Source organism: Halichoerus grypus, chromosome X (assembly GCF_964656455.1).
Source record: "Halichoerus grypus chromosome X, mHalGry1.hap1.1, whole genome shotgun sequence".
Taxonomy (NCBI): domain Eukaryota; kingdom Metazoa; phylum Chordata; class Mammalia; order Carnivora; family Phocidae; genus Halichoerus; species Halichoerus grypus.
The window spans coordinates 17101630-17122910 of NC_135727.1; the positions used below are offsets into that span (position 1 = coordinate 17101630).

Genomic DNA, 21281 nt, shown 5'->3' on the forward strand with positions numbered 1-21281 from the left:
ATTCTTATTTTATAAGCAATTTGGTATATTTTCATACAACATGAACTTACATTGTAAATTGTCGCGTAGGACTGGGAAAAGGGCTTGGAGGCATAGTGGTGCAACTCACACAAGTTTGTAACGATGGAGGAAAACAGTGCTAAAACCAAATTAGAACAGAGGTTTTAAAACCACCACTCTTCTCAGAAAGCAGATCAGTGGTTTTCTAGGGTGGGCGGGGGGGTGGGGGAAGAGGATATCAAGTGCAAAAGATCACGAGGACATTGTTTAGAGTGTGGGAACTGTTCTGTATCTTGATTATGGTTATGGTTACAGAAGTGTACACAATTACGAAAATTAATCAAATCATATACTTCAAAGTTGGTGACTTTTGTTATATGTTAATAATAGTTCAAGAGATGAAAAGGAAGGGAAAAATGTCATTTAGAATCAGATGTCCCATGGCAAAACATATCCCCCCAAAATGTGGGTGGTGAAACATTAATATTTTATAAAAATTTCAAAGGACACAGATTCTTAGGCTCTCCTTTCTTACCTTCCCAATCCCCCTGGTGGGAGGAGCTGCTGGGGACACTGGAATTAAATTGATGCGCTTTGAAGACGGTTTCTCTAAATCATTGTCACTCTGTGTAAGCAGAAAGCAGTGTACCATTGTAGCGCCAGTTGCTTCCCTAGCACATACTTAGGGAGATAGCTGCTGCACAGGCAAGGGAATCCTTACTGAATCAGTGGTTGTACCATGGTGAGGAGCTCATATCATCCTAAAGCAAGCAGGGAACCCAAGATTCACTTCACTCTTTCCTTTTGGGAAAGAGAGCTCATGGCAAGTTGAGGGGCTTCCCTAGTGTCCCCAAAAGGCCTAGAATGTGAGCACTTGATATCGAGCAATACTTACTTATATACACAAATCCTAAATTAAAATTTTTCTCTTGGCGTCTGACCTGTGCTTTGTTGTTGAAAACTACAATGCTATGTCCAGGAAACAATAAAAAAGGATTTGGTTAGAACTAAGATACAAATGGGACAGTAAAAATAATTACAGTTATTAAAAAATGTTTATAGATTTTATGTGGACAAAATCAGTACTGCATAATTCAGGACTTTAAAATGTGCTCTTTTCTTTCCTAAGACACAGTACAGTTATGTTACATGTTCCCTTCCTCTTCCTAACACATTCACAGATTCACTCACTCGTGCCAACCCCTGAAGTAATTAGAACTGGGTCAGTTAAGGGAATCCAACAGCATCTATAAATTGTATTAGCACTAAACATGAAAAGGGGCAGGCTTCAGAGGTTATCTACTCAATCTTCAGGACCTACTCCTAAATCAGGAACAGATGTCCATCTAAGGCACTCAGGGCCAAAGGAAAATAAGATGTCATTGTTTCTGTTGATGACCCATTTCCTAATCCAGTGACTCCCAAATCTGGACACTGACATCTAGCCAGAATCTCTTCTACCCAATTTTCAGCTCAATTCTCTATCATTATCTGAAATGTCCATGGAAAAGAACCCTAAACATTGCTCAACTTCCACAACTAAGTAATCATAATGTGTACAGAGACATTAAAAAATGTTAGCAGGGGATGTAACTAAATTCCAAATATGTTCAAATTAAAGGTTGCATGTTAAAATGTTAGTGGGAGTATATGTGTTACAGGCATAGAAATGTAGTATTTATCCAGGAAACCCATTGTCTATGGGTTGAAACTCTAATACCTAGTTAATAAATTAGGTAGGAAGGAGTGAAATCATTTATTGTTTTGTCATCTAAGCAATTTGACCAGCAGAACTGAACTTTTCTTAGACTCACTAGGACAGAGAGGAAGCTGGTCCACAACAACAATGGTTTTGTATCAGACAACTATTTACTTTGAACCCCACTTTCAAATGATATCAGTTATTTTTATGAGTAAGTCATCAACTGTTTCTTAGGAGCAATCAAAAATTATTTATGCAGCATATAAATTTCAATTTCAAGTGAGAGCTTAGATTTCTAGAAATTACAGCAAAACTAGGTAGTGCCAATATTGAAAATCAGTAAAAATTGCAAATTTTCTATAAAATTGAAGTGTTAATACCATACCAGCTTCAAACTCTCTTCCCAAGACCGACTTATCCGTATTGCGGTTTGTACCTCCCTGCAAAAGAAGAGATATCAGTACTGGAGTTTGCCTAACTAAAAAAAAAGATGTAACTGAATATAGAGATGATCAGACTAGTAATTCAAAGTACACTACTCACCATTCATGCATTGCTTCTCTAGTTACTAAATTCATGCCTTCTTCCTGAAAGGCAGAACGTGAGAATAAATGAATACCAGATCTTATGGTTTTACAAAATTATTTCATTTGGCTGTACCTTTATTATTATTCACTGGGCTATAGAAGAGCTAGAGTATAAAATCTCTAAACAAGTGTCTAGTTCTCTACTTTTAATTGTTGCACCTACTACACCAAAGATCTATTACTAATGCATTACAGTACATCAAATATGCAGAAACTTTTTAGATGAAAAACTTTGTAGCTTTCTTCATTCAAAAGAGCAAACATCAAACATTCATTATTATACTATTTTTCCTACCATTAATACTATGATATTAATAAGTATTACTCACAGTCCAAAGCAAACTAAATGTTTATCAGTATCGGTTTGTTTAATTAAATGAAGGTGCAAACATGATCTATTTATTTTTTTAAAAGATTTTATTTATTTGAGAGAGAGAGCGCGTATATGAGAAGGGGACAGGGGCAGAGGGAGAGGGACAAGCGGACTCCCCGCTGAGCAGGGAGCCTGACTCGGGGCTCAATCCCAGGACCCTGGGATCATGACCTGAGCTGAAGGCAGACACTTAACCGACTGAGCCACCCAGGCACCCCTATGTGCAAACATGATTTAAATCTAGTAATTGACATTGAAAAACATGTATTACATATTAAGTAGGAAAAAAAACCCTCAGAGGCTATTTATGTAAAATTATAAACAAGAGATGTTCTGAAGGATGTTCACCAAAAAGTTCACAGTACTTATCAATGAGTAGTGAGATTTAGGGTAATTTGTTCTTTCTTTCTTTGTACTTTACCATATTGTTTGACCTTTATTTTTTTAATAAATGCAAGTATCATTTTTCACATAAATAGTTATTTAAAAAATAACCCACATATGGAAAGATATCCTGTGTTCATGAATTGGAAAATGTAGTATTTTTAAGATGGCAATACTACCCAAAGTGATCAACAGATGCAATGCAATGCTTATCAAAATCCCAGTGGCATTTTTTGCAGAAATAGAACAACCCATCCTGAAATTCACATGGAAGAAAAAATAAAATTCACATGGAATCTCAAGGAGCCCCGAATAACCAAAACAATCTTGAAAAAGAAGCATAAATTTGGAGGACTCACACTTCCTGCTTTCAAAACTTACCATAAAGCAACAGTAATCAAAATAGTGCAGTACTGGCATAAGGACAGACATATAGATCAATGGAATAGAACAGAGAGCCCAGAAATGAACACCCGCACATACGGTCAATTGATTTTCCATAAGGGTGCCAAACCATTCACTGGGGAAAGGATGGTCTTTTCAACGAGTGGTGCTGGAAAAACTGAACATCCCCATGCAAAAGAATGAAGTTGAATCCTTTCCTTACACCATGTATAAAAATTAACTTGAAATGGATGAAAGACCTAAATGTAAGACCTAAAACTATAAAACTCTTATAAGAAAACATAGGGCAAAGACCTCATGAATTGGATTTGGTAATGATTTCTCGGATATAATACAAAAGCACAGGTAACATAAGAAAAAAACAGATAAACTAGACTTCATAAAGTTTAAAATTTTTGTGTATCAAAAGACACTATCAAGAGAGTGAAAAGACAATTACAAAATTGGAGAAGATAGGGGCTCTTGGGTGGCTCAGTCAGTTAAAAGCGTCTGACTCTTGATTTCGGCTCACATCACAATCTCAGGGTTGTGGGATCAAGCTCCACGTCTGGCTCGGCACTCAGTGCGGAGTCGCTTGAAGATTCTCTCCCTCTGCCCCTCCTCACCATTCTGGTGCTCTCTCTCTAAAATAAATTAATTGGGCGCCTGGGTGGCTCATTGGTTGAGCATCTGCCTTTGGCTCAGGTCATGATCCTGGAGTCCTGGGATCAAGCCCCGTGTTGGGCTCCCTACTCAGTGGGGAGTTTGCTTCTCCCTCTCACTCTGCCACTCCCCCTGCTTATGCTCTCTCGCTCTCTCTCAAATAAATAAAATCTTTTAAAAAAAATTAATTAATTAATTTAAAAAATCTTTTGAAAAAAGAACTGGAGAAGATATTTGCAAATCTTATATTTTATATATCCAGAATATATAAAGAACTTCTATAATACAACAAAAAGATAAACAACCTAATTAAAATAAGGGTAAAGGACTTGAACGGACATTTTTCCGAGGAAGACATACAAATGGTTAATAAGCACGTGAAAAGATGTTTAACATTTGTCATTAGGGAAATGCAATTCAAAACCACAATGAACTAACACTTCACACTTATTAGGATAGCTATTATTTTTTATTTATTTTATTTTATTTTAAAGACTTTATTTATTTATTTGAGAGAGAGAGAGCACAAGCAGGGTGAAGGGCAGAGGGAGAGGGAGAAGCAGACTCCCTGCTGAGCAGGGAGCCCAGTGCAGGACTCCATTCCAGAACTCCGGGATCATGACCTGAGCCAAAGGCAGACGCTTAACCAACTAAGACACCCAGGTGCCCCTAGGATAGCTATTATTTTAAAATGCAGAAAAAAACAAGTGTTGGTGAGAATGTGGAGAAATTGGAACTCTTACACATTGTTGGTGGGAATGTAAAATAGTGCAGACTCTGTGGAAGACAATTCGATGGTTTCTCAAAAAGTTCAACATTGAATTACCATATGATCCACCAATCCTGTTCCTATGTATATACCCAAAAGTATTAAAAAAGGGACTCAAACAGGTACTTGTACACCAATGTTCATTAGTAGCACTATTCACAATAGCCAAAAGGTGGAAACAACCCAAGTGTTCATCACCAGATGAATAGATTAAAAAATGTGATATAAACATACAATGGAGTTATCATTTAGCCATGAAAAGGAAGGAAGTTCTGACACATGCTACAACATGGATGAATACTGCAAACATTATGTTAAGTGAAATAACAAACACAAAAGAACAAATATTGTATGATGCCACTTTTATGAGGTACCTAGAATACAAATCTTCATAGAGACAAAAAGTAGAACAGAGGTTACAGGAGATTGAGGTTAAAAAGGAAGTTACTGCTGAATGGGTATGGAGTTTCTGTTTGGCATGATGAAAAATTTCTGGAAATGAAAAGTGATGATGGTTGCTCAACATTGTGAATGTGCTTAATAACACTGAATTGTACTCTTAAAAATGGTTGAAATGGCTTTAAGAAATTGCACAGTCTAAATTCGTCCTGGTATTTTAAAAAACGTATTTCACACATAATAAAGTACCTAGGATAGTGCTGGGCAAATATGGTGCTAAATATTATGGGGAACACATGAAATAAGCAGATGAGCTTTCCCTAAAATGGCCTAGAATCACATTTGAGAGACAAGTTTTATACACATTAAGTTGGTGCTCTCCAAAGTAAGCATGATCATAGCCCAGGAAGTATACAAGGTGATCCACTGGGAAGCAAAAAGAAAAACACAGAAATTCAATTTATATATTTTAAAATCTAAGATAGTAAGGAAGGAAGGTTTGCTCATAGTAGCCATCTTGACACAGGTGCCCTCATCAGCCCAGAGGGTCCAAAGATCTTGCAAAACACCAGCATGTTTTTGGCCTTTAGCTAATTATAACTAATTGCAAGTTAGGTGGCCATTTGGATATATTATCTAGTTTTAATTAAACCAAGTTCCACAAAATAGACAAGTATCTTAACAAGATTTCTATAAAGAAATGTTGGACAGAAGATTTGTAATACAAGTCTAAGTGAATGACAGGGAAATGACAAAGGTGAAGCTCCTACCTAGCAAAGCACACATCATCTGCCACCTTCTTGTGAAAACACAATGCTGAGCTAATCTCTATCAAGGCACTGGCTAAAATAATCTTAAATCATGAAGACTACTGGAAATATGAACTCATATTCACTCTCAATAATGACCTATAGTTAATAAAATACAATTTAAAATGTTCTAAAAACATCATTTCATCTTTAGCTCATCATTTTTATATTTGTATTTTGCATATATTCAGTGATTCATATTATATACTAGCTTGGTAGTATATGTCCATCATGTATTAAGGATACATTATTTACATATATTGGAAGGATGTGCTAAAACATTTTGTATTGATGCAGTGTATGATCAAGAGTTTAAATATTATTCTCAATATAAACAATACACATTATGGGTAGTCTGGAATAGAAAAGTGGGTTGAGTTGTGTGAATTAAAATGTGATCTAGGGGTGCCTGGGTGGCTCAGTCGGTTAAGCGTCTGCCTTTGGCTCAGGTCATGATCCCAGGGTCCTGGGATCGAACCCCGTATCGGGCTCCTTGCTCAGCGGAGAGCCTACTTCTCCCTCTGCCTGCCACGCTCCCCCTGCTTGTGCTCTCTCTTTCTCTGACAAATAAATAAAATCTTAAAAAAATAAATAAAATGTGACCTAGGCCTTGAAAGTAGTTTAAAATCTGGACAAACACAGGGTGAAGGGGAAGGTATTCCAAGCAGAAGGAACCATGTGAACAAAAGCTTAGAGGGAAAGAAACAGCAGGTTTCAGGGTAGTGAGACTAGCTTGACTGAAACAGAGTTTGTACAATGAAGTAATGAGAGATAAAACTAGAGAGGTAAAATAGGGCCAGATTTCCAGGATCTTAAATAACTGAAGGGTTTGAGCTTAAAGAGTTTGGGCAGAATAGCATAGTTGTTAGGACCACAGGCTTTGGAGCCAAATAGAACTGGGTTGAATCTCAGCTCTGTAACTTATTACCTGTGCAACCCTAGGCAAGTGACTGAACTTGAGCCTCAGTCTCCTCATCCACATGAAGATGATGATAAGAATTGAGGATAATGAGGCGGGTGTACAGCTCTTTCCCACAGTGCCTGGAAACCTATGTAAGTAAGCACTCACTACAACCTAGCTATTCTTATTCTTACTCCTCTTCAATAGGTAATGGGAAGCCATTATACCTTTTTGCACAGGGGAGGAAAAGGTGAAAATGATGTCTTCGAGAAGTTATCTTGGTGTTGGTTGTGGAAGTTGGATTGTACTGGCAGAGATAGGAAATCTCTTAGAATATTATTACAGTAATCTGGACCCAAGGGACAGAAGGAAGTGGGAACAGAGGATGTTGTCAAGGAAGAATTAATAGGATTAGATGCCTACTTAGATACAGGAGAAAATAAGGAAGAACTGAAGGTGAACCTAGAGCTTTGAGTTATTTTGATGTCATTATGGAAAATGAGGGAAATTGGGAAAGGAAGTTTAAGAAGTTAGTCTTTTAAAATAATGGAGGCTCCTTGCTTGGCAGGGAGTCTGCTTCTCCCTCTGACCCTCCCCCCTTTCATGTGCTCTCTCTCTCAAATAAATAAATAAAAAAAAAGTCTAAAAAAAAAAAGGGGGTGCCTGGGTGGCTCAGTTGGTTAAGCGACTGCCTTCGGCTCAGGTCATGATCCTGGAGTCCCTGGATCGAGTCCCGCATCGGGCTCCTTGCTTGGCAGGGAGTCTGCTTCTCCCTCTGACCCTCCCCTCTCTCATGTGCTTTCTCTCTCATTCTCTCTCTCTCAAATAAATAAATAAAAAAAAAATCTAAAAAAAAAAATAATGGAATAACAGTAAATCTTTTCAATACAATGTAAGGTTAGTATAGTCCTTCCATTTAATATTTTATGTAGGTGTTTTCCTGTAGTGAGAAGTTCAAAGTATTTTGTAATTTACTCAACCAACAAGAGCAATTTTTCCCAAAGCAGGACAGGATTTTGCCTGTTGTTCCTCCCACTGAAAGTCAGAGCATTAGCCAACATCAGCCATTTTGAGGGTTGTTAGTAAAAGCAGGTTGACTCTTTAATTGTTTATATCTTGCCTATTTCCAAAATGGCTATGAGGTGCTTATAATGAAATACAATTGCTGGGGCGCCTGGGTGGCTCAGTTGGTTAAGCGACTGCCTTCGGCTCAGGTCATGATCCTGGAGTCTCCGGATCGAGTCCCGCATCGGGCTCCCTGCTCAGCAGGGAGTCTGCTTCTCCCTCTGACCCTCCCCGCTCTCATGTGCTCTCTCTCGCTCTCTCATTCTCTCTCTCAAATAAATAAATAAAATCTTTAAAAAAAAAAAAAAGAAATACAATTGTTAAAATAAGGTCAAGAGCCATGCTTGCCTTATATAGTACTATATAGTACTATTGCCTATATATAGTACTCTTTGCCCAGTCAAGGGCAAAGAGTACTATATGCTAGAAACCCAGGTTAAGGGGAGTTGCTGCACTTGAGTGCTAAACTTAGCTTTCAGGTTTTTAGGATCCAAGGTAAAAATGGAAATAGTAAGTTAGCCACTTGTGCTCTCGGAAGTTGAGTATGCCTGAAAGATTTTAGTTGCCCAGTGCTGGCACAGTGCTTAACAAATGCTTGCTGAAAGAATGAAACGATTGGTACACTAAGATCAAATTAAACATCTCTTCATAAAAAAGACTGGGTACTTCATAGGTTTCAAGGAAGACCAGAAAACTGAAGAACATACCACCGAGATCTAATGCCAGCGCCTTCCTAGACTGCGGAAACTACACTGTGGTACCTAGATGGCCCCTCTCAGAATCACGCCCTGCACTTCAGCTGGCACCATCTGTCTCCAAAGCTTCATTTCATAAAGTTCCCTTACATTTGTGTCTAAACCCAGTTTAATTTATCCAAACCAGGTTAAGATAAAACAAAGACTGGAATATGTGTTGCTAAAGTTTACATTTGTGAAGATATAAAAGGAAGAGATGCTAGAAATGCAGAGGTGACAGGCAAGTAGATAATCTGACTGATTCTACTTAAGGCACTGCTGGAAAAAGTCACGTTCTTACTGGGTCTCAGTGATTTTCTATCCTATTGAACAAGGCAGGAAATAAAGGTAAAGTTATAGAACCATATACTGTGAACAAACTGTTATGGGTGGAACTGTGTCCCCCTAAAATCTAGTATGTTGAAGTCCTAACCCCCAGCGCCTCAGAATATGACTTTACTTGGAGATAGGGTATTTGCAGAGGTAATCAAATTAGGATAAGGTGATGAGGGTGGGCCCTAATCCAATACGTCCTTATAAAAAAGGAGAAATTTGGAGACAGACATATGTGTAGGGAAAACACCAGCTGAACACGAAGATGGCTATTTACAAGCCAAGGACAGAGGCCTGGAACAGACAGACGCTTCTCTCACAGCCCTCAGAAGAAACCAATCCTGCCAACACCTTGATTTCGGACTTCCAGCCTCCAGAGCTGTGAGAAACTAAATCTCTGTTGTTTGAGTCCCCCTGTTTGTGGTACTTTGTTGTGGCAGCCCTAGCAAACTAATACACAAACTATTTCAGCAGGGTGGTTAATTATGTTTAGGGTTTTGGGATAGGGAACTAAAAGCTGAGCGCTTCCAAACCTCTTGAAACATAAACTTGATTGTTACTAGGAAAGGAAAATTACATAAAAAGAATAGTTCCTGAACACTTAGGAAGTCCTATGTGTTTAGAAAATTAACTTCCATGGTCATCACCTCACAATATATACATAAATCATCATGTTGTGCACCTTACACTTAGACAATGTTATATGTCAATTACATATCAGTAAAGCTGGGGGGAAAATAGAACATTAACTTCCAGCTTCATTTTCTCAAGCTCCCTAATGCCTAGAAAACAGCTAGTAGCCCCAGTTGAGAAAAAATTATGCACTAACTGCCTGCTAGGAAAGGGGTAACTTAAATCATACATTGACTTAAATGTTGACCCAGAACCTAATATTGACTTGGGCTGTGTGCTTATTTAAAAGTAAAAAAATGTAATCAAATCAGTTTATAGGAAACGCAGGGAACAAAAGAACATATTAAACACCACATGGAAACAGAATCAGAATGTGGGGCAGTCTACAGGACAAATGGCCTGGTTTCTTCAATAAATAAGTGGCATGGAACAAAAACCAGGAGGGGAAGGGAATGTTTTAAATAAAAGAGACCTGAGGGGCGCCTGGGTGGCTCAGTCGGTTAAGGGACTGCCTTTAGCTCAGGTCATGATCTCAGGGTCCTGGGATCCAGCCCCACATCGGGCTCCCCACTCAGTGGGGAGTTGGCTTCTCCCTCTGACCCTCCCCTGCCTCGTGCTCTCTCTCTCTCTAATAAATAAATAAAATCTTTAAAAAAGAGAGAGAGATCTGAGAGATCATGGTTGGAACATGTTTGAATCAGTAAAACAGACATTTCTGAGAACAGTGAGAATTTTAACATGGACTGGTTATTAGATGACATTAAAGAATAACTTAATTTTGCTAGATGTAATGATGGCATTGTGATTATGTAAGAAAAAAAGTCCTTCTCAGAGACTCATACTGAGTGTTAGTGGGTAAAAAGAGATCAGGGATTTACTTTCAGGCATCCTCCCCAAAAGGTTAGTAAGTTCAACAGCTAAAAAGAAATCACGGTCAAAGAATGCATATAAAGAGGGGTGCCTGGGTGGCTCAGTCTGTTAAGCGTCTGACTCTTGATTTCAGCTCAGGTCATGATCTCAGGGTCATGAAATTGAGCCCTGTGTTGGGCTCTGCCCTGGGCATGGAGCCTGCCTTGGACTCTTTCTCTCCCTCTTCCTCTGCCCCTCACCCCTTCCCCGGCTCACGCACTCTCTCTTTCTTTCTCTCTCTCTCTCAAAAAAAAAAAAGAATGCATATAAAGAAATATGCAATTTAAGATATCTATCAGACCATTAAGCTGCTGAAAATAAGTCTTGATTTTCCATTCAATCAGTACCCAGATTGAAAGCTAATATTATTTCTATTTTCCCATTTAATTCACTTTCTACTTGTGTTTCATTTTAAATGTTTATAACATATATTCTGTCACTATGGAAATAGACTGCTTTACAATTTACTGACCAGTTAAATTTTTCTTGATTTCAAGCTTCATAGTCAAATAGCAACATGTAATCAATTTTCAAATATTTACCTTGATTTCAAGCTTCATAATCAAATAGCAACATATAGTCAATTTTAAAGTAGTGATCTCATTTAGGGGAAGCAACAAAACAAATTGCACAGATAAACCAGAGGTCATGTTACCTACTAATTTTAGGTTCTTTCCTTAAGAACTTCTAAAAGAGCTCCATACTTGCAAAGACAGTTAAAGAATGTTTTATCCACTAAAAAGTAAAAGAATCTTTTTACCATACTTGTTTGCTACTGGATGACAGGCTGGACTTCAGGGAAGCCATGGTGTGAGAGGGAGGAAGGGAAAGGAAGCAGGAGTTGGAGTCCCAAACACCAGACTCCTGAGATACTATGGCTTCTGTGCCACTGACACGGGGAAAAGGTAGCTGGAAAGGAATCCAGTAATTTGGGGCTAGTTCTGGCTCTGACATTCACTAACTCTGAACACTGGGTAAATTACTAAATTTCTCCTGTCATGAGTTTCTGATCTTATGTTGTGAGATAAAATGAGAGCACAGATGTAAAGTACCTATTTTAGCGCTAAGTAAATAATAAGTGCTTCATAACAGTTAAGCCGCCCTTGAACAAAAATCTGCTTGTAGTTGGGTCAGAAAAATCCTACCACCTGTGGCGGAGTGGTGATTTGATCTTTTGAGCTCTGTGGCTAATCTTTGGATAATTAAAAGGTTTAACTGTGTATTAGGCATTTGCTATTACACACACACACACACACACCCATGCACACGCATGCATGCACACACACACGCCTGCACAGAACATAAGCCAGTGAGGTACAATGTGTCCCTGAACTCAGATCACTAAGAAATGAACACAAAATGATAGCATAAAGGCCATTTCATCTGTCAAAAAAATTTCTTCACCTGACGGTTTAAAAAAACCATGATAACTATGGTCATTATGAACCTAAAAATTAATTTTCTTTTTTCTTTGCGATCTCTGAAAGAGGTCAGATTCAAGGCAGAAGAGTATATTGTCTTTCTGGAAACTATCAGTTTATTAAAATAGGTAATAACTCAAAGAAATATAGGACTCCTTAGTTGTTTTTGTTTTAGAGGAACCATTACTAGAATTAAAAACAGAATCACATGTGACCTAATTTGGAATTACTGAACCACAGGTATTTTTTTAAAGAAAAATAAAGTTTTCTTTTTATTGAACAGCTATCAGTTTTGAAAGTCTTCTTACCTGTTTGATTTGATGAAGGCGACCATAGGAAGCACGGATGGGGATGTGAGAGGGTGGCAAAAACTGAAATTTAAAATATAAAAGTCAATACCTAAGCTAACATAACATTGAATATTAATCATACTTCAATAAAAAAATAAACAGAAGTCAAGCTGGCTTGAATGTTTCTGATTAATTATTTCTAAACATTAATTAAGTCAATGTTGAATTACCTAAAATGTCTGAGTGCCTAATGCATGTTAGCAACAGTATTAGTTAAACTTAAAATTAAAGAAATAATAAAAGATCCAACTGACTCTTGACTGAAAATTATACTAATCAAAAGTACATATATATAACAGAACAGAACAAAATAACTGAGTTAACATAAAAGATACCGGGCAGAACATCAACAGAATATTTTATTTATCTCTACTTTCCCTTTCCCAAGTCACTGGATCTTGAAATCACCTCACTTTTTCTTGCCAGTTTTATCTTGCAAAAAACAAACAAAATAACCCCATCACATATCTTAGAACCCAGCTGAAGAAACCACACTTTCATAACATGAAATGACTTAAGGCAGTCACTTCCAAGTAGCTCAAGACATTTTCTCTTGCTTGTTCAGATACTTGTCATTTAGACTACTTTCTCCTGTTCTGTCTTATCTCAAAGCTTATGAGGACCCACACAAGAGGGGCATGAAAGAATGGAGGGATTTAAAGCTAAGTGTGAAAATGAGGCTTGAAAAGTACCTTTAGAATTCATTTATCCATTCTACCTGTATCCTGGTTAGTTCTTGAAATGCCAGATAATGAATCTACCATATCTTACTTTTACATTATATCTTAAGAGCACACTGAGTTGTGCATTCAGAAATATTTAATGAGGTAAACCACTGTGCTAGACCCTGAGGATCCAAAGAGAAATAAAACATTTTCCTGTCCTTGAGAAATTCAAAGTGTAGGTAGGAAAAATTAGGCCATAGGTCAGTGTGCCAGAACAAGTTATGATTCGTGGGAAGTCAAAGCACAGAGACTATATTTCTGCCTGGGGTTCCTGGGGAAGGCTTCATAGAGGAGGGTAGGAATTCAATAGACAGGAAAGAGGAAGCAGGGTATTTCAGGAAGTGAGAAGAGATGCTCAGGCAGAGACATGTTTGGGGAACAGAGAGATTCAGGGTGGCTGAAATTTGGTACATGATAGGGCATGAAAGGAAGCAAATCTGGGGAAATTTGGCTGAAACCAGATTATGGATTTTGGACTTTAGTCTTTTGAGCCCAATAGGAAACCTAAAGCATAGATCCTTCTGAGTTCTTAAAACTCAAAGTATTTTAGGGGCACCTGGGCGGCTCAGTCATTAAGCATCTGCCTTCAGCTCAGGTCATGATCCCAGGGTCCTGGGATCGAGCCCCGCATTGGGCTCCCTGCTTCGGCAGGAAGTCTGCTTCTCCCTCTCCCACTCCCCCTGCTTGTGTTCCCTCTCTCGCTGTCTCTCTCTGTCAAATAAATAAATAAAATCTTTTAAAAAAAACTCAACGCATTTTAAACAAGATCATATCTGTTTTAGAAAGGCAACCCTAGCAGCATATACAGAACAAATTGAGGGTGGAGGGAAGAGGGACTAGAAGCAGGATCAAAGGCCAGGTAAAAGATAATGAGAGTCTGAATGAAAAAGGGTGGGATGAAGAGAAGGAGGTGGACTGGAGAAATGATGAGAAAGTAAAAAGAGGGGTGCCTGGCTGGCTCAGTTAGTAGAGCACATGACTCTTAATCTCAGGGTTGTGAGTTTGAGCCCCATGTTGGGAGTAGAGATTACTTAAAAATAAAATCCTTAGGGGTGCCTGGGTGGCTCAGTCAGTTGAACGTTCAACTCTTGATTTTGGCTCAGGTCATGATCTCAGGTCGTGGGATTGAGCCCTGAGTGGGGCTCCGAGCTGAGCATGGAGCCTGCTTAAGATTCTCTCTCACCCTCTCCCTCTGGCCCTCCCGCCCTGCACTCAACACGTGCTCTCTCTCTAAAACAATAAAAAATTAAAAAATAAATAAAATCTTAAAAAAAAAGAAAGAGTGAAAAGAGCTCAAGATTGGTCTGAAGTTCCTAGCTGAAACCCATGGGTGGGTGGTAGCCAGGAAAGGCAGTAAGAGGAATGAGTTGGTGTGTGGGGAGAAGATGAGTGTTCAAAAAGGTGTGTTGGATATATAAGCATTTTTATGAAGTAGCTAGTCTGAATTTTTATTAGATTTTAAAATGTATCATGTGACTCTTTAAGGGGCATTTTCTCTCACTAGTTATATTTTGCTTAAGAAAGTGTTAAAACCACATGAGAGACTATGGACTCTGAGAAACAAACTGAGGGTTCTAGAGGGGAGGAGGGTGGGGGGATGGGTTAGCCCGGTGATGGGTATTAAAGAGGGCACGTATTGAATGGAGCACTGGGTGTTATACGCAAACAATGAATCATGGAACACTACATCAAAAACTAATGATGTGGGTGCCTGGGTGGCTCAGTTGGTTGGGCAACTGCTTTCGGCTCAGGTCATGATCCTGGAGTCCCTGGATCGAGTCCCGCATCGGGCTCCCTGCTCAGCGGAGAGTTTGCTTCTCCCTCTTACCCTCCCCCCTCTCATGTGCTCTCTCTCTCATTCTCTCTCTCTCAAATAAATAAATAAAGTCTTAAAAAAAAAACAAACTAATGATGTAATGTATGGTGATTAACATAACAAAATAAAATTTAAAATAAATAAATAAACAAATAAATAAATAGAAAGAAAGAAAAAGAAAGAAAGAAAGGTGTTAAAACCAGTTTGTTTTTTCTAATCATTTGCTAGAGGGTGGAGGCAACAGCCAAGGTATAGAAGTAACAACAGAAAATTCATATGAGGGGGGCGCCTGGGTGGCTCAGTTGTTAAGTGTCTGCCTTCGGCTCAGGTCACGATCCCAGGGTCCTGGGATCGAGCCCCGCATCCAGCTCCCTGCTCGGCGGGAAGCCTGCTTCTCCCTGCTTTTCCCTCTCCCGCTCCCCCTGCTTGTGTCCCCTCTCTCGCTGTGTCTCTCTTTGTCAAATAAATAAATAAAGTCCTTAAAAAAAAAGAAAGAAAGAAAATTCATATGAGGATCACTGAAAATTCTCTACATCTAAATTACACTGGACAATGAGCCATAATCACTCCATCATAACAAGTCACTCAGAAAAATAGGGCTCTTTAAGTATTTCAATATTTACTGGGCCCTTATTATGTTTAAGGAACTGTTTTTCTTACAGAGGGGAAGGAGAGATTAAAAGAAAAATAAGCCATAGTTATTACCCACAGACACCTTACAGTCCAGACACGAGAGCTAATTATTATATAAGAGACAAGGAAATGAGTGTCAAATGGAGACAAAGTAGGGTGGGGATAAAAAGCAAAGATTAAGTGAATGGGCACAGGGAGTGGGAGATGGGAGACAGGTAAGGCACAAGGTGGCGGTGTGAGTTGGGCCTCGTAGGGCGAAGAGTTTGACAGCATAAGCAAGAGAAAAGGAAAAGTGCTAGGCATGTTTTAGGAAACATGCTTTAGGAAAGGTTGTTAGTCCTGTGTGAGTGCAATGCGAGTTGTCTCTGGAGGGATAGAAGATTCTGAGGCCAAGAGGGTGAAGATGCTGGAAAGCCTTGAATGCCACACTAAAAAAAAAAAATTGAACTGTGGCAAAATGATCTACTTTGGTATACACAGATGAGCAGATTATACCTAACAGTGCTGTCTATTTAAATTTGGAAGAGACACGCTCACATATTCATCGGCCCTGAGCCTGGTTCAGGCTCTATCCAGGATGGGTATGAAGAAGGAGTATTAGACAGCTAATGACTGTTGACTGGCCAGAAATTCAGACTAGCCTGTACTAATCATGTTCCAGGGTTGATAGTTCAAGAAAATTCCTAATTTGGGGCGCCTGGGTGGTTCAGTTGGTTAAGCATCCAACTCTTGACTTTGGCTCAGGTCACGATCTCAGGGTTGTGAGGTTGGGCCTCATGTCAGACTCTGTGCTGAGTGGGGAGCCGGCTTAGGATCTCTCTCCCTCTGCCTCTGCCCCTCTCCCCGCTCACACACTCTCTCTCTCTCTCTCAAAAAAAGAAATTATATATATATATATATAGTTTAAAAAAAAGAAAATTCCTAATTCAAATCAATAAGGCTACTAGCTGACCCTTTTCACAAAAGTCAGCACTTTTCTCCATAAAACTTGCATAAAAGGGATATATTGGACATATGATTTGTTGCTATGTGGAATAGTGCTATGAAAGATGTAACAAGACTTTCTCTTTCAAGTGTCTATTTGTATGAAATATGGTAATGGTGATAATGCATGTAATATGCTTCACCTAGTGCCTGGCACATAGTATGTGCTCAGTAAATGGTAACTATTACTACCACTACCACCATTATCACCACCATCATCAAATATTTCTACAATCAATGTTTAATGACAAAAAAACAACAACTAGAATTATATATGGTAGCTTTATAAGACTTAGATATCTATTCCTTGCTACCCAGCATTCTTTATTATTTTTCCCATCTGATCTTTTGATTTACTTTTAATAGACTTTATTATTATTATTTTTAAAGATTTTATTTATTTATTTGACAGGGAGAGACACAGTGAGAGAGGGAACACAAGCAGGAGGAGTGGGAGAGGGAGAAGCAGGCTTCCTGCTGAGCAGGGAGCCCGATGCGGGGCTCGATCCCAGGACCCCGGGATCATGACCTGAGCTGAAGGCAGACGCTTAACGAATGAGCCACCCAGGCGCCCCTAGACTTTATTTTTTAGATCAGTTTTCCGTTCACAGCAAAACTGAGTGGACGGTACAAAGATTTCCTCTGCTCTTACATAAGCAGAGCCTCTCCCACTATCAAAAGCTGAACGAAAGTGGTAAATAGTTATAAGAGATGAACCTACATTGACATGTCATTACTACCCGAAGTTCATAGTTTACATTGGAGTTCACTCTTCGTGTTATACATTCTACAGGTTTGGACATATGTATAATGGCCCATATCCATCATTATAGTATCATACTGAATAGTTCCACTGCCCTAAAAACCCTCTGTGCTCCACCTATTCATCCTGATCTTTTTTTTCAATAGAAACTGACTTACTTTTTTCTCATAATAAAGCAATACATGCACAGTATAAAACATAATTAATGGGAAAAAAAAAAACAGCAGCACCCACCATCCAGAGATGACCATAGTAAAGATCTCAGTGTTTCTTTTTCCAGAACTGGATCCTACTGCACAATACTATTTTGCAGTTTAGGTTTTTCTTTATAATTTTTTTGAGATTTTATTTCTTTGAGAGAGAGTGCATGAGTGGGGGGAAGAGCAGAGGGGGAGGGCGAGGGAGAGAGAATCTCTCAAGCAGACTCCATGCTGAGCGTAGAGCCTGACACAGGGCTTGCTCTGATGACCTTGAGATCATGACCTGAGCCGAAACCAAGAGTTGGATGCTCACCCAACTGAGCCACCTGGGTGCCCCATTTTTTTTTTCTTTATAATTTAATACATTCTGGCTCTGCATCTGAGGATGCTCACAGCTTTCAGCTTATGGGCCAGCTTCTATCAAAATGTCCACTGTTCACGAATTCTGTGCAAACTCTGCTTGGAGGGTGACCACTCTACACCCCCAAATGCATACAGGTCAGTTAAAACATACACCAACTTTGATGTCAAGTGTAATGCTTTGAACATTGAAACGGCATCAAGGCTAAAGGTGTGGATGAGGTCACTGTCATCAACATGTTGACCAATGACAGCAACGAGGAGAGACAGGATATTGTCTTCACCAACCAGACAAGGACCAAAAAGGAATTTGCATCAGCATTGAACTCAGCCTTGCCTGGCCACCTGGCCACCTGGAGAAGGTGATTTGGGACCTACTGAAAACACCTGCTCAGTATGAGGCTTCCAAGCTGAAAGCCTCTCCTATGAAGGTGCTGAGGACTGATGAGGACTCCCTCACTGAGATCATCTGCTCAAGGACCAATTAGATGCTAGAGGAAATTAACAGTCTACAAGGAGATGTACAAGACTGATCTGGAGAAGGACATTGTTTCCAACACATCTGGTGACTTCTGCAAGCTGACGGTTGCCCTTGCAAAGGGTAGAAGAGCAGAGGATGACTCTGTCATTGATTATGAACTGTCTGACCCTAGATGCCTATGATCTCTAATGTTGGAGTGAAGAGGAAAGGAACTGATGTTCCCAAGGGGATCAGCATCATGACCGAGCAAGTGTGTATCACATCCAGAAAGAATTTGAAAGGTACAAGAGCTACAGCCCTTATGATCAAGGAGGAGGTCAAAAGAGACCTGGAAAATGCTTTTCAGAGGCACCTGGATGGCTCAGTTGTTAAGCGTCTGCCTTCGGCTCAGGTCATGATCCCAGGGTCCTGGCATCGAGCCCCACATCGGGCTCCCTGCTCAGGGAGGAAGCCTGCTTCTCCCTCTCCCACCCCCTCTGCTTGTATTCCCTCTCTTGCTGTGTCTCTCTCTGTCAAATAAATAAATAAAAAATCTTAAAAAAAATAATGCTTTTCAGCAACTGGTCCAGTGTATTCAGAACAAGCTCCCCTATTTTGATGACTGACTGATTCCATGAAGGGTAAGGGAGCTCATGATAAGGTCCTGATTAGGATCATGGTCACCCACAGTGAAGGAAGGGGACATGTTAAAAATTAGGTCTGAATTCAAGAGAAAGCATGGCATGTCCCTGCACTAGCACATCCAGGAAGACAGTAAGGGCAACTACCGGGAGGTGTTGCTGTGCCCGTGGGGCGGAGCAGAATGAAGTGCAAACGTCCAAGTGGTGCTCCTGTGCTTCCAGCTAGCAGTTCTAGAAAATCAGCTTGCGATGAACAGCCCCTTGTGCCCATCCCTGTGAGGATGATGTTAGTGTTGCCCCCCACCCCAACTTTATTTTAGTTGCCTAGGCATTGTTTGGCTTTCCCCACTAGTATCTCCTTTCAGCCAAAAAAATGAACAGTTCAGGGAGTTGGAAGTGAAATCTATGATGTGAAACACTTTGCTTCTTGTGTATTGTGTTATAAACAGATGGATAAACTGAATTTTTACTGTAGAAACAAAACAAAAATAACTTAATACATTCCACATATCTTTCCATGTTAAAATTCACCTGCAACACCATTTTTATTTTTGTTTCTTTTTTTTTTTAATTTTTATTTTAAGTAGGCTCTACACCCATTGTGGGGTTTGAACTCATGACCCTGAGATTAAGAGTCACATGCTCTACGGACTGAACCAGCCAGGCACCCCACCTGCAACAGCATTTTTAAAGGCTGAATATTATACTATATGCATGTACCATAATAAGAAACACTCATTATGTGCCAGGCATGTCTTATCTCACTCCATTCTCACAACAACCCCATGACGTAGACATTATTATTGTCTCCATTTTAAAGATTAGAAAACTGAGGGCCAGAGAAATTAGGCCACTTGTTCAAGTTCATACAGCTAGTAATTGCTCGAACTGGGATTCAAACACAGATAATGAAAGCTCATTCATTTAACCTATTCCCTAACCATTCATATTTTTGCCACATTTTTTTGCTCACTCATAAATAATGCTGTGATAACAACCTCTAAGCTAATCTTTGCACATATCCTTAAAGAATTCTTTAGGAGAAATTCATAGAGATGGAATTTCTAGGTCACAATGCTATTGATACGCATTGCCAAATTGTCCTCCAGAAAGCTTATACAAATTTACTTTCTAGCAGTGTATGAGAATATCAATTTTCTTCTATCTCTCCAACATTAGATATTATTACTAACTTTAAAAAATTGTACAGCCATTCTTGGGCGCCTGGGTGGCTCAGTTGGTTAAGCGACTGCCTTCGGCTCAGGTCATGGTCCTGGAGTCCCGGGATCGAGTCCCACATCAGGCTCCCTGCTCGGCGGGGAGTCTGCTTCTCCCTCTGACCCTCCTCCCTCTCATGCTCTCTGTCTCTCGTTCTCTCTCTCTCAAATAAATAAATAAAATCTTTAAAAAAAAAAAAAAATTGTACAGCCATTCTTAAAGCATGCTATAAAAATAATCTACTTTCCAAAGCAAGTAGAAAATATTGTGATTTATCCACAGTTTGGGATATTCTCCCCCAGTGCTTCCCTTTATTAGCATTGATCACTGAGAAGCTGTTATACAGTGACATGAACCAAATCTGAAAAACAGGTTTTCCCTTTAAAAAACCCCATCAAATACCCACACACATCTTTTGAACAAACAGAATGTTAATACATTTAATTCATGCTACTGATGCTCATATTGTTATCATTCAAATGCCCAGAAAGTTCACAATATAAAATGTGAAACACTCTAATTGGAAAGACATGCTAACCTGAACTTAAATATATACATACGCACTATATAAAGAAATTATGGTACTTTAACTGTATTATGATATCATGTTATAAAAAACAAAAGAAGAGAATTGCGTGGTGTGGCAAACTGTCCCAAACTATGAAAGACTTCCTGGAAGAGATTATTTTTAATTGAAATCTAAGAGATGGGAAGGAACTGGTTAGTTTCAGATAAAGGTTTAGAATTTCCTACTGGAAAACTTTATCTAGGAAATCCTGAGAAGACTACCTGACTAAAATTAATGAGATCAACAGGAATGTAGTGTGAAATGTCTGGGGGAGGTAGGATTTGAACTTGAGCTATAGAATCATAAGCCACAAAATGTGGATTAAATATTGGACTTGGCTGATTTTTTAGGAATAACACGGAAAATTAATTGGAGAAAAGAAGGCTTCTAGAAGACAATCTCCCACAAATTAAGCACTACAGGTGGTTTGAAAGGGAATTACCTTAGATAATTTTTTAAAGATTTTAAAGAGAGAGAGAGCACAAGCAGGGGGCTCC

The 21281-nt window shown here is 39.2% G+C and overlaps 1 protein-coding gene and 1 pseudogene across 6 annotated transcripts in view; one reads left to right on the plus strand and one right to left on the minus strand.

The window, feature by feature from the left end:
- Nucleotides 1–21281, minus strand: part of LOC118544478 (P2R1A-PPP2R2A-interacting phosphatase regulator 1) — a 60996-nt gene that overhangs the window by 27891 nt on the left and 11824 nt on the right. For all 6 annotated transcript variants that reach the window (XR_013444469.1, XR_013444470.1, XR_013444471.1 and 3 more), the window contains exons 4-8: nucleotides 12375–12437; nucleotides 2246–2289; nucleotides 2088–2142; nucleotides 536–625; nucleotides 51–139 (exon numbers count right to left, since the gene is read on the minus strand). Coding sequence is in view for 3 of the 6 variants with exons in the window: in XM_078063867.1 (XP_077919993.1) it covers nucleotides 51–139; nucleotides 536–625; nucleotides 2088–2142; nucleotides 2246–2289; nucleotides 12375–12437 (341 nt within the window). In the remaining 3 variants the exon portion in view is untranslated. The remainder of the gene's footprint in view (nucleotides 1–50; nucleotides 140–535; nucleotides 626–2087; nucleotides 2143–2245; nucleotides 2290–12374; nucleotides 12438–21281) is intronic.
- On the plus strand, nucleotides 17923–19184 carry LOC118546755 (annexin A2 pseudogene; annotated as a pseudogene).